The sequence below is a fragment of the Elgaria multicarinata genome, chromosome 4 (assembly GCF_023053635.1).
Source record: "Elgaria multicarinata webbii isolate HBS135686 ecotype San Diego chromosome 4, rElgMul1.1.pri, whole genome shotgun sequence".
NCBI classification, from domain to species: domain Eukaryota; kingdom Metazoa; phylum Chordata; class Lepidosauria; order Squamata; family Anguidae; genus Elgaria; species Elgaria multicarinata.
In genome coordinates this window covers 1,525,802-1,538,062 of record NC_086174.1, presented here as the reverse complement: position 1 = coordinate 1,538,062, position 12,261 = coordinate 1,525,802, and the positions used below count along the sequence as shown (strand labels likewise).

At 54.0% G+C, this 12,261-nt stretch overlaps 2 protein-coding genes across 2 annotated transcripts in view; both read right to left on the bottom strand.

Annotated features, from left to right (window-relative positions):
- Positions 1-12,261, bottom strand: part of CLU (clusterin) — a 445,162-nt gene that overhangs the window by 230,772 nt on the left and 202,129 nt on the right. The window lies entirely within an intron of this gene.
- LOC134397236 (sterile alpha motif domain-containing protein 12-like) lies at positions 3,254-10,041 on the bottom strand. Its single transcript, XM_063123710.1, has 4 exons — positions 9,932-10,041; positions 9,010-9,147; positions 7,276-7,552; positions 3,254-4,895 (listed from the first exon to the last, which is right to left on the bottom strand). The coding sequence occupies exons 2-4, from the start codon at positions 9,091-9,093 to the stop codon at positions 4,891-4,893; spliced, it is 366 nt and encodes a 121-aa protein (XP_062979780.1). The 5' UTR covers positions 9,094-9,147; positions 9,932-10,041; the 3' UTR covers positions 3,254-4,890.

Genomic DNA, 12,261 nt, shown 5'->3' with positions numbered 1-12,261 from the left:
TTACTATTTAACTTTTCTTTTGTAAACTTGAATCATTATGTTGACAAGCAAGGTATAAGCACTGTAAAATCTGGGAACTGGGTGTTTCCCCCCCCCCCCCTCTCACCCCGTACATAGATCACCTTTTTTAATTCTCACATTTGACCGCAAATGCTACTTCAGGTGCGTTCTTGAGCAAAGGAAGAACTGATTCTGATGGTTAGTGATGCACTTTTCTGAAAGCAGCAGGAAAAAGGTCTAGTTTCTGAGCACGGATGACGAAATGAAATGATTCTGACTTTTGCTTCTTCTTTCTGGGGGGTTTTTTTTGGTTTGGTTTATAAGGTTTCATGGCTGTAAAAGTGAACCTGAAGTAGGGGCGAGGAGAGTTTTTCACTTTTTTTTAATTAAATGACTTTGCACAGGAAAAAAAAAGTTGGGTGTACAGAGGAATTGAGGCATGCTTGTATACTTGACTTCTGTAACCATTGGAATGCAATACAGTAATCAATTCTAAATTGCATCAGAGACATTAAGGGGCAGGGTTCTGCTGGGCCCTCCCGGAGGTGGGAACTGATCCGGAGGGAGGGTCCGTCTTTTGTGTTTGATGAATGAATCATTGTGGGAACACTTGGTCCTCTGGCTCTTTCTTGGGAAGGACAGCTTTTGTTTTGGAAACGGGGCTCCTCAAATTGACAGCCGTGGGATCAGTGTCGCGGGGCTGCTGTGGCTCCAGAACCCTCTGTCCCGAAAGCCGAGGCTTTTCACAGAAGCCGGTGGTCTTTGGCAGGCATCGCCCTCACATGCACGCCTAACGCAGACATAAGGATGGTAATTCATGCCTTCAGACCGCCTGGAAGCATCTACATTCCTGGGAAATACTCGTGCTCCGTTACGCGTGTCCAAAGCGGTTTCCAGTTGATAAGGCTTTGGCATTAACCCAGGCAGATTTGCTTCTGTCTCTCTTTCTCAATCTCAAAAGAAACTTAGTTCTACTTTCCTACAGATCAGGGCTTCTCAATAACGAATTTGGTGCCTTAAGTGACTTGCCTCATGTTGAGAAAAAGTCAAGTGTCTTAAACAAAACATTTTTAAGTGTTGTCCAAACGAAAGGAGTAACTGTAGCATCTTCAGAAATGAAAGCCAGGAAAATGGATTTGATTTTTGTGCTGGTTTTGTCTTAATTTTATTACCACTTAAAAGTTTATTGCAAATTTTCAATGGGAATCAAATGCACCATTCCCGCCCCCCTGCCCCCGTGGTTCTAGGAGCACCTTTTTTTGTGTTCATCTCGAGTATTTTTAAAATGAAGGTATTGTGTATTCTGCCACTTGCTCTCCACCTTCACGGAGTGTTTGCAAAAGACGATTTGAGGTTCTCCCTCAATCCAGCCTCCTCTTGCTTTCTAGGTTACCTCAGTGAATGAAAGGGACATTCCTTTCCAGAAATACATAAGCAGCTAGGACAGTCCTAACAGATTCTTAAACTATGTGGTCAGTCTTGCATATTCTTTCACCATTTGAACGGATGACTCTTCCGTTTTATGTTCTGAGAACAAAAACTTTGTTTACCTGCCTTGATCTGTCTGTGACCTTGTGAATTCACAGCAGCTTCGGGCCTTTTAAGACCCACCTCCACACAGTTCTTCCGCCTGCAATCCTAGGCCTGTTTAGACAGGAAAAGGGTCTGGCAGGCTGGGGCATGCTGGGAGTTGCCGGACTTTTTTCTTGTCTCAACAGGCCTAGGATTGCGCCCTTAGAGGTGTGTGGTTGGTGGTATCTGAGAAAGAAACTGCAGAAAGTTTCTTGCAAGACTGAGACTCTAGTGGCAGAGTTTGGTTCAAAAAGTGGCTTAATGTAGTCAGCTTTTACAGCTGCTCCGCAACTCCCCGGCAGATAAAAGACTGGGCTGACCAGAAATCCTTTGCATGGTGCGGGAGCAGGCACCTTCCCACTGGCAGATGAGCGTAAGGTGGATCAGAACCGGACATAAGCATCAAAAACGCTTGTCGAGAGCTGGCAGGCGTAGATCCCAGGTGGCCTCCAGTTTGTATGATGATACACTTAAGCTGTGTTCGTTTTGGAATCATTCCGAAATCCTTTGGGTGGTGCAAGTTTCTCAAGGACCTTTAGCTGTCCCTCATGTCAGTTTCAGAAGTGGGGGTGCTGGGCCAGGGCCCCTCATGGAGCCGTGGATCAACCCATTGTTGTAGTTAAGCGGTGTGTGTGTCGGTCACAGTGGTGTGTGTTTGCGTGTGTGTGTGTGTGTCTTTCCTTTCAAAGTGCCATTTTGGTTTGAAAATGAGCCTTGGATGTCGTTCTGTGGTGACCACTTGGGTGCTCTTCTTCCCAGACTCCCTACTCAAACACCCCCACCCACTCCTCCATCCCCTATTGATCTTGAACTGGTCCGTCAGCTGCAGCAGGCTTTCCGCTAGGAAACGCAGACTCTCCAGTGTAGGTCCAGGGCTTGGCTTTACCCATGTAGCAAAGGGTTAGGCGTGGGGTGCACATGATTGGAAGGGGTTCTCAGTACTAATCTCACTTAGCAATGGCCATGGATCGTGCCCACTTAGATGTACGAGGTTCTAGGGTGGTAGGAGTCCAATGGCGGTGCAGCGGCCCACTTCTGATCTTTCACGGTTCTCGGCCTACAACCTTGCTTTGGAAGGCAGGCCAGGGAAGAGCCCTTTTCAGAGCGGAGACAGCTTGGGCTTCCGTGCTTATCTGTCTGTCTCGCTCTATCCGTGATCTTGGTCATTTTTGAGAAGCTAATTTTTAGCCGGTTGAGTGAAAGATGGAGGTGGGATCCTTCGTCCTTTCTAACGTAGTGTACTTGGGGGGCAGATGTGGGCGAGAGGCATTCCTTGCTCCTGGGCTTTCCCCCTAAGAGGGAAGGCAACCGTTGGGTCCCTCTCTAGAGTTCGGCCCTCCCTGAGAGGGTGCCTTGGTCTTCATGGGTGCTTTCTGTCAGGAAGGAGTCCTCTCCCCACTCCCCCCCCCCACACACACCCTCTCCTAACCAAGGGCATCGTCGGTGGCTTGTATTCTGCAAAGCATTTGGACCAACAGGCTCTGGCCAGGACTCGCTGTGACAAAGCAAACTGACTGTACAGATCATTATTAGTGAAAGAATATTGCCATAGGAAACACCTGCCCATGGTCACCGTGGGTTCCTCCACGACCCCTTCACACGTCATCAGGATTTATGTCTGTCTTGCACATGGTTGGAGGTTGACAAGTCTTGCGATGGATTTGAATTCTGATCCATGAAATGCTATTATTACTGGTAAATATTTATTGTATTTAAAAACTTCAAAAAAAAACCTATTATGAAATAAAACTTCAATAAAAAATTTCCAAGCTTTTTAACCTCTCTCTCCTCTTCTCTGTGGGTGCTTGTCAAATTCTGGGCATGTGAAACTGTTTGCAGGGCTGGAACCTGCCGAAGCACAGCTAACAGCTCACAAAACGGTCACTGGGGATGCAAAGAGGTGGCTGGATGAGACGCAGGAGGCTGGCAGGCGAGGTTCGAGGGGCTCTCCGCCACGGTTTGGGCTGGGTGGGGGTGGCATGGATGCTGGGGTGGGGACTATTTGCAGGAGCTGCAGTCTCTTTCTGGAGGGGGTCCTAAGAACCTAAGACAAGCCCTGGAGCTGGATTGCACCCAAGGCCTCGCTAATCCAGCATCGCCTGTGGTCTAGTGCAGAGTGCGGGCGTTGAACGTCTTGGAGCTTGGGGATGAAATCCATTCCAGAGAAGCTCCGGGGGTGGGGGGCACATGCCAGTGATGTGTGGGGCCCGAGGGGGCGCGATCCACCTATTTTAGCTTCAAGCGCTTCCTGACAGTAACTCGGCCTTAGGGAGCAGCATTTCAAACTTTCAGAATTCAGTGGGGTGGGGGGGAGGGAATGCATAAAAGCCAGGAACCCCCCCCCCCAAAAAAAACCCCGCTTGGTAGTCAAGGGTAAAGGGGACGTGGCCCTGTGGGGGACCCCAGCGGGCAAAATCTCTCCCCCTCTGGTCTCATGCAGCCCACGGCCAGCGCTGAATTCTCTACTTCCTGTTTAAAATGTCTCATTTAGTGATTTCTATTTTTTCCTTCAACATCAGTTTTCAGAGGGGTTTATGAATAAAGTCTGTATACACACTGAAACAAACATACAATAAAAGCATCAGGAACAGAAGTTTTAAGCAGCATTATTTTTTAAAAAAAAACCCGTGGATCTGGTTGAATTTGAGAATGTTCCTTGGCCATTAGAGGCTTAGAGATCCGAAACCAATTGGTGCCTATTGATTAGGAAGGCCAAACCTTCCAGAGGCTGCTATGGGGAAGGGAAGGGCCTAGGACCCAAGTGGGGGGGTCTCTGTCTATTCTTCCACCCACCCACCCACCCGCCCCCTCCCTTCCGGCCAGACACCCAGCCTGCAACGCAATGGCCTGGTTTCAGAAACGCTCCTGGCTGCTTCAGCTCTCTGGTCATCTAAGGAAATGCCACCCAGATCTCGAGAAGTTGACAGGTGTGTTCTACGATGAATCAGGGATCTTAAACGGTCTCCAAGAGGCCACAGTACGGAGTGGGCCCCGCGCCCTAAGCGCCACCGGCTCACTTCCAAAAGCAGCAGACACCTTTTTTCGCGGCAGGGTGACACTCAGCCTCCGCCTCCCGGTCAATCCGCAACTCCCTGGAATGCTGGTTTGGCTCCTGGCGTAGGCAGTCTTGGGATGCAGAGATGAACGAGTCCCAGCTGCGCGGTGCTGCTGCCTTCCTCCAGCCCTCGAAGTCACAGCCCGGTTGGAAGCCCAGCTGAGAGCAACGGCCAGGGCTGGCCGGGCCTTCGTCCAGGCTGGCGGCTCCTGCCCCGGTGCTTCCTAAGCAGAGCCGTTCATTCAGCTGCAGGCGTCTGGGTTTCACTCTGTGCCAGAAGGAAGGAGGCAGAAGCGACCGGTCAGAGAGCCCCAGAGGGGCGGAGAGCTGGGAGCTGTTTTATTTTTACGCGCCTCTGCACGGCAGTGGCCAAAATGCCGAGCTAAGAATCTGGGAGTCTTCGCCCCCTGCCACGAACTCCCTACAGAGGCCGGACACTCCCTCAGTCCTTCCATCCACGGATGTCATTATTACTAACCGACTATCTTACAGGGTTGCTGTAAATAATGTTAGGTAATCATTCTGGGAAGGCATCTCGGCAGGTGGGAAACGCACCCGTGGAAGATGGATGAATTCTCTACGTGCCCAGGAGCCAAAGCTCTCTGGGCAGTTCAAAAAAATTAAATTGATAGGTACAGCATAAATATATAAAATAGGGCTGTGCACGGACCCCCGGAACCGCTTCGTGGCCCGATCCACAAGTTTCAGATCGGGCCGATCCGCTTTGGGTTGATCCGACCCTCCCCTGCTCCCCTCCGCGGAGCGAGATCTGGAGGGGCGGATCGAGATTTTGCCCCCCCTTCTCTACTTACTTGCCTCTGCGGTGGGCGGCAGAGGCAGGGAAGGGGAAGCAAAATGGGGGCCGAATAAGCCCCCCTGCCCCCTTACCTGGCTCCGCCACCGACACCGCATGGACTGCGGCAGAGTCAGGTAAGCCCCCTATCCCCCACTTACCTGCCTCCGTCGCGGTCCAGCGCAGGCTTCAACTGAGGGCCAGGCCTCAAACCAGAAGAGCAGGCCACAGCCTGTTCTTCCGGCTTGAGGCCTGGCCCTCAGTTGAAGCCTGTGCCGGACCGCAACAGAGGCAGGTAAGCCTCCTTCCCCCCCTGCCCCCTTACCTGGCTCCGCCGCCGTCACCGCATGGACTGCGCCGCCGCCAGGTGAGCCCCCCTCCTCCCCTTCCCTGCATTCGGAGCTCCAGATGGAGGCGAACCGCTTCGCCTCGATCCGCAGCTCCCCCAACCCAATTCGAATCTGCCTTAGGCAGAGGCAGATTGGGTCGCTCCACTCCAGATTCGCGATTTGAATCTGAGCGGAGCACAGCCCTAATATAAAATATAAAAGCTTAAAACTACAGTATGAAAACACAACCAGAAATTTAAGAGATTTAAAATACAGTAACAAATTTAAAACAGCAGAGCTAAAAGACTAGAATGCTAAAACACCTGTGGAAAGTAAAAGGTCTCCTTCATGTGCCGTCGGAAAGAGTATAACATAGGTGCCAGGCAAACCTCTTTGGGGAGCTCATTCCACAGCCAGGGTGCCACAGCAGAGAAGGCCCTCCTGTTGGTAGCCACCCACCTCACTTCCTTTGACAGGGGCTTATGAAGAAGGACCCCTGAGGATGATTCTAGGGTCTGGGCATACAAGAGGAGACAATCCTTCCAATAATCTGGTCTTTAGGGCTTTGAGTGTTAATACTAGCACTTTGAATTGGGCCTGGACTGGCAGCCAGTGCAAGTGGGAAAGTACCGGCATAACAGGATTATGTTGGCCAGCCCCAGTTAACAATCTTGCTGGCCTGTTTAGGGTCAGCCGAAGTATCCGGACTGCATCTCACGTATAACGCATTGTAGTAATCCAGACGAGGGGGTATCGGAGCACGGATAATAACTGCAGCTAGGCTACCTCTGTCCAGATAAGCCGAGTCTGATAAATGGTGCTCCAAGTCCACCTGTGCCTCAAGTGACAGTTCTGGATCCAAGAGCACCCCCAGACTACAGACCTGACCCTTTAGGGGGGAGTGCAACCCCCCCTCCAGAACAGGGTGAACATCACCTAGCTGGGCAGGCGAACCACCTGCTAGCAGTTTGCCTTTTTTCTTCATGAGAGCACTCTTCAAAGACTTAAAAGGTTGTCACATAGAGGAGGGCCAGGATCTCTTCTCGATCCTCCCAGAGTGCAGGACACGGAATAACGGGCTCAAGTTAAAGGAAGCCCGATTCCGGCTGGACATCAGGAAAAACTTCCCAACTGTTAGAGCAGTACGACAATGGAATCAGTTCCCTAGGGAGGTTGTGGGCTCTCCCACACTGGAGGCATTCAAGAGGCAGCTGGACAACCCTCTGTCAGGGATGCTTTAGGGTGGATTCCTGCATTGAGCAGGGGGTTGGACTCAATGGCCTTGTAGGCCCCTTCCAACTCTGCTATTCTATGATTCTATGATTCTCTGCTTCCCCCAGAAGTGATTAATGTGTGGTAAAAAGAACCTGCAGATCAATACGTTTGGGCCCACTATGTCCTACGCCCCCACTCCGTCCCTGCCCCCAACTGTGTGTGCGAGAGAGACTGGCCAGGATCATGTCAGGAATCTGATTCCCCTCCCCGATTCTCCTCCCCATCCAGCACGCCCTGCCGCCGTCCCTCACCCTCTGCAATGTCCAGCAAGTCTTCCATTTCCTGCTGGATGCGGAGGTGGAGGACCTCGTGCAGCAGCTCCCGGCGCAAGCCTCCGGGCCCCACGCCCATGCGCTCCAGCGTCTCTTCTGTCAACCGCAGCAGGGCCTTGCCAGAGATGGCGTGGCCCCTTGCTACCTCCAGCAAGGGCCTGCCTTGAGCCCCCAAGGGCCTGCCGCTCAGCCAGGAGCACACCTCCGCCACAGTCCACTGCGCCACCGGCCGCCTCGCCTCGCTCTCCTCGGAGTCCTGCAAAGCAACCAGTTTTATTTTTATTCCTACCCAGGTGACCAAGGCCTCAAGCCCTTGTCCTGAACCCAGACTGAAATGGGTCTAGATCAGCCTTCCTCAACCTGGGGCGCTCCAGATGTGTTGGACTGCATCTCCCAGAATTCTGGGAGTTGTAGTCCAACACATCTGGAGCGCCCCAGGTTGAGGAAGGCTGGTGTAGATACTCCGTCTCAGCCAACTGCTCCTGGACTTAGCCTGCCACCGCCGTCCTCTTTTGCCTTGCCCGTAAACGGGATACTTGTGACCACGTGATCATAGTGACAGTTTTCCAGGCCCCTTTAAGACTACTTTACAGGTCTGGTAAAAATACTACAACTAACCGGTCAATCTGCTGGAATTCTTGGGCTGATGAAAGTCATACGAAAACACCAAATTACAGGGAATTGCCTCATGGAAATTATGAAGGGGGGTCACTATCGTTCAGTAGCAGGACACCTGCCTTGTTCCAGGTTCGATCACTGGTGTCTCAGGTATCGGGATGGGACGCCCCTTCTCTACCATAGAGCTGGGAAGCCCCTGCCGGTCCAAGGGGACGATACTGGGCCTGGTGCCCCCATGGCCTGAACTGGAATGAGGCGGATCCTGTTGCTCTCCTCTAGGCCACATTCCAGCTGGCTCTGGGCACGTGCCGGTTTGTGGTGTCCTGATCAGTGGCTGGGGAAGGAGTCCTGATCTTTCGTCTCCTAAGGCCTGGCTTCGGTGGCTTGGAGTTAGGGCTACCTAACTCCAAGGGGGGGGGGGAGTGAACCGGGCAAGGCCAGGTCTAGTGTCTTTTAAGCAGTCTGCAAAGTGTTTAAACTTTCAAACTTAAAGTCACCGTTCCATACTGGGCGCTTCAGTTTGTCAAATTTCAAATGAGTGTGAAATGTTGCTTCTCCTATTAAAGCCCTACATGGTTTGGGTCCAGGCTACCTGCGGGATCGCCTTCTCCCGTACAAACCACCCCGCACACTCAGGTCCTCTGGGAAGAACTTCCTTCAGCAGGCCAAAATTAGGCTGGCAACTGTTACCCAGCGGACCTTCCCTTCTGCTGCTCCCAGACTGTGGAACGGCCTGCCGGAGGAGATTCATCAACTTGGCGGTCTTTTAGAATTTAAAAAAGCAATAAAGACTTGTCTCTTCCAGGAGGCCTATCCAGTGGAATTTTAGGGTGCTTTTAGGATGTTTTTAGGAAGTTTTAACAATGTATACTATGTTTTTAATCAATATTTTATGTATTTTATATTTATTGTTTTTCCCCACCTCGATCAGGATGGAGAGGCGAGTAAGAAATATTATATTATTATTTATTATTATTATTATTATTATTATTATTATTATTATTATTATTATTATTATTATTATTAAAAAAAACTGCAGCCAGAGGACGGGAAGGGTTGTGGGGGTGTCCAGAGGGCTTGGGAAATGTCGCTCACCCTCTCTGAGCCTGCAGCATCTCCCAGCTGTCTTTCCAGGCCGTTCAGGACTCCCAAGGCATTCTTAGGGCTGGTGGCCTCCATCAGGACGATGGGGTGAAGGAGGCAGAAGTGTGATGCTGTGGGGCCGGCAGTTCACTGTGGATGAACCAGAAAAGGGTTTATTGATTTATTGATTTAGGCCAGGATCTCTCCCCAATCCTCCCAGAGTGCAGGACACAGAATCAGGGGCTCAAGTTGCAGGAAGCCAGATTCCAGCTGGACATCAGGAAAAACTTCCTGACTGTTAGAGCAGTATGACAATGGAACCAATGACCTAAGGAGGTGGTGGGATCTCCCACACTAGAGGCAGCTGGAGAACCATCTGTCAGGGATGCTTTAGGGTGGACTCCTGCATTGAGCAGGGGGTTGGACTAGATGGCCTCATGGGTCCCTTCCAACTCTACTATTCTATGATTCTATGATTTCATTTCTAAACCACCCAATAGTTGAAGCTGTTCACCCAAATTAAAACCATAAGATACAGCGCAAAACATAACCTAGAAACTTTAAACCACAGTATAAAAGTACAACCAGATCACGCTGTTTTAAGCAGCGACCAACCTGGAGCCTGCGCGGACCCCGCCCCCACCCCCACCCCCACCCCCGGGACTCCTGGCCGCCGTGGGATCGCCGCCCGGGGGCTCCAGCCGCGCCCTCCAGCATCAGCTGCGCCGCGCGCGGGGCCCGGGGACTCCACCGGCAGCGCGGGGAGGGGGCGGGGGGCGCTCTCCGCCCGGTGCGGCTCTGTGGCGGGGGGCGCGGGGGGCCAGCCCTGGCCGCCGCCGCCGCCGCCCGCGCGCAGCTGAGCGCCAGGGGCCGGAGCGCTCCTCGCCGCGCCCGGAGAGCCCCGCGCCAGAGCAGCGCCGGGGGCCGCGCTCACCGCCCGGCAGCGTCCGGTCCTCCGTGGCGCCGACTGCCCTCGGGCGGGCGGTCTCCTCGGCTCCGCCGGCGTCTGCGCCGTCCTCAGGCCCCGGCCCCGGCCGCGGGGGCTTCAGCCGCGCGCTTCGGGCCGCCTGCGCGCCGGCGCTCCTGCTTGCGCCTCCCCGCCCGGCTTCAGGCCCAGGCAGGAGAGGCGGCGGAGCGGCGGGCGGGCGGAGCGGCGGGCGGCGCCCGACGTGCCCCGGCAGGGCCGAGATAACGCAGCCGGTAGCGGAGCCTCCCCTCCCCTCCCCTCCGCCCTCCGCCCCGCCGCAGACACACCGACGACGCCCAGTTTCGGTCCAGCGCAGCCCCGCAGCTGCACGCCCGGGCGCCCCACCGCCCAGCCCAGCCCAGCCCCGTCAGTTCAATGGCAGGGAAGCATCTCCCTGGGCCGGCCCCCCTGGGCCTCCCTCGCGCCCCCGCAAGGCTCCATACCGACAGGCGGGCTGGTTACGTTCCTAGCCAGCCTTTCTGCCTCTTGCACGGAGCCCAAGACGGCTAGCTAGCCCCCCCCCCCGGCCCCCCTCCTCCTCCTCCTCCTCCTCCTCCTCGCCTCTCCTCGTGAGGCTCCGAGACCTCGTCCATTTCATGCTCACAACATCCCTGTGAGGCCGGTTAGGCGGAGAGCCCGTGACTGGCCCAAAGCCGCCCAGCGATCTTCATGGGCCGAGTGGGGACTAGAACCTGGCTCTCCCCAGTCCCAGTCCAGCACTCTAACCGCTACACCACACTGTCTCCCCCCTAGTTACTAGCAAAGGGAGAGCAGCTGGAAGCTGGAAGTTTCTAAGCCAGGACCAGCCTGTGACTGCTCCACCAGGAAGGGAAGCACTCTGCACATTCTCAGAGGAGCTGTCCTATGTATTATTGCTTTTTGTATCCGTGTGGCCATTTAAAAGAGGCTCCAGGGCTAAGTGTGGCAGCATGCGGGACTTTGAACTTTCTCCAGTCAGGGCCGGTGCTACCATAGAGGCCACTCAGGCGGCCGCCTAGAGCGCCAAGCTAAGAGGGGCGCTGGGCCAGTGCAGCACTCATGCGCGTTGGCTGTGAGCCGGCCCGGCCCGAGGATTCAGCTGAGCCTGGGCAGGCGAGATGGCACCCCGCGCCCACCCAGCCGAAGCAAAGCCAGGGACGCTGGGGTGGGGGTGAGGCGGCTCCACGTTCAGACTTCCGGAACGCGTCCAGAAGAGAGAGAGAGAGAGAGAAAGAGAGAATGTATGGGTGCATGGGGTGCAGGGGGTCTTTGAGTGAATGCATGTGTTCATGCATGTGTTTGTTTGGAGTGAGTGATGCTGAGTGTGTGTGTGTGCGCGCGTGTGAGTTGGGGGGGGATGATTTGGAGGTGACATTCCTATTAAATAATGCATTTTAGACCCCTAGACGTTCCTTTCCAATTTGTTTGCTATAATTGGCATGATGTATTTCTTGCACTTTGAAATAAATTTAGCAGTTTGAAGTTTTGTGCTTCTTATTTTTTCCAGGAAACATCTGTTCTTAAAAAGCAAAGTTGGCATTTGTGTGTGTGTGTGTGTGTGTGTGTGTGTGTGTGTGTGTGAAAGTAGCTCACCTTGCCTAGGGCACAAAATAGCCTGGCCCCGGCCCTGTCTCCAGCCAGCTCTTGCTCTGTTGCCTGCATTTCCCCCATGGAGCACAACCCGCTGAGAAGGTCTCCCGCAGAAGCCCAGGCCACTGAAGCGAAGGGGCCGCAAGCGAGGCCCTGGGAGCAGGTGGCAGGGCGCTGGGCGTGAGAGGCGTCTCTGCCAGGTCCGGTCCGACAAGAGAGAGAGAGAGACGCAGTTCAGGCCAGGGAATGGCTCCGTGCCACACCGCTGCCTCACAGGGCTCGTCCAGAGGCCGCTCCCGACACCACGATGGAGCCGAAATTGAATCCCAGGGCCTAATTCCAAACACACAGACACCCCCAAGGCAGACCAGCGACTGGGCAAACCAGAAGGCTCTTCCCCTGGGCTCCGCCAGAATAAGCTGCCTGTGGGCTGATGGGAGTTGCAGCGCGGCACATCTGGGGAGCGCCAGGTAGGGGGAGGCCGGAGTAGACTACTATGGGCTGAGTTAGTATAAGGTAAATTCATATTTTCTTAGCAGATGTTGTGAAAGTCCCTGGGGTGTCCCCCCCCCCCACTTCATATCATCGTTGCTGGCGCAGCCGGACCAGTCCTGAATGTGGGAACGTGCCCCCCCTCCAAGCCCGCAGTGCCCCTCAGCGTGACCCCTTAGAGCCTGGCGGTCCCTCCATCCTCTTTGGCCCAGCCTGACCCCAGAGCATATCTGTCT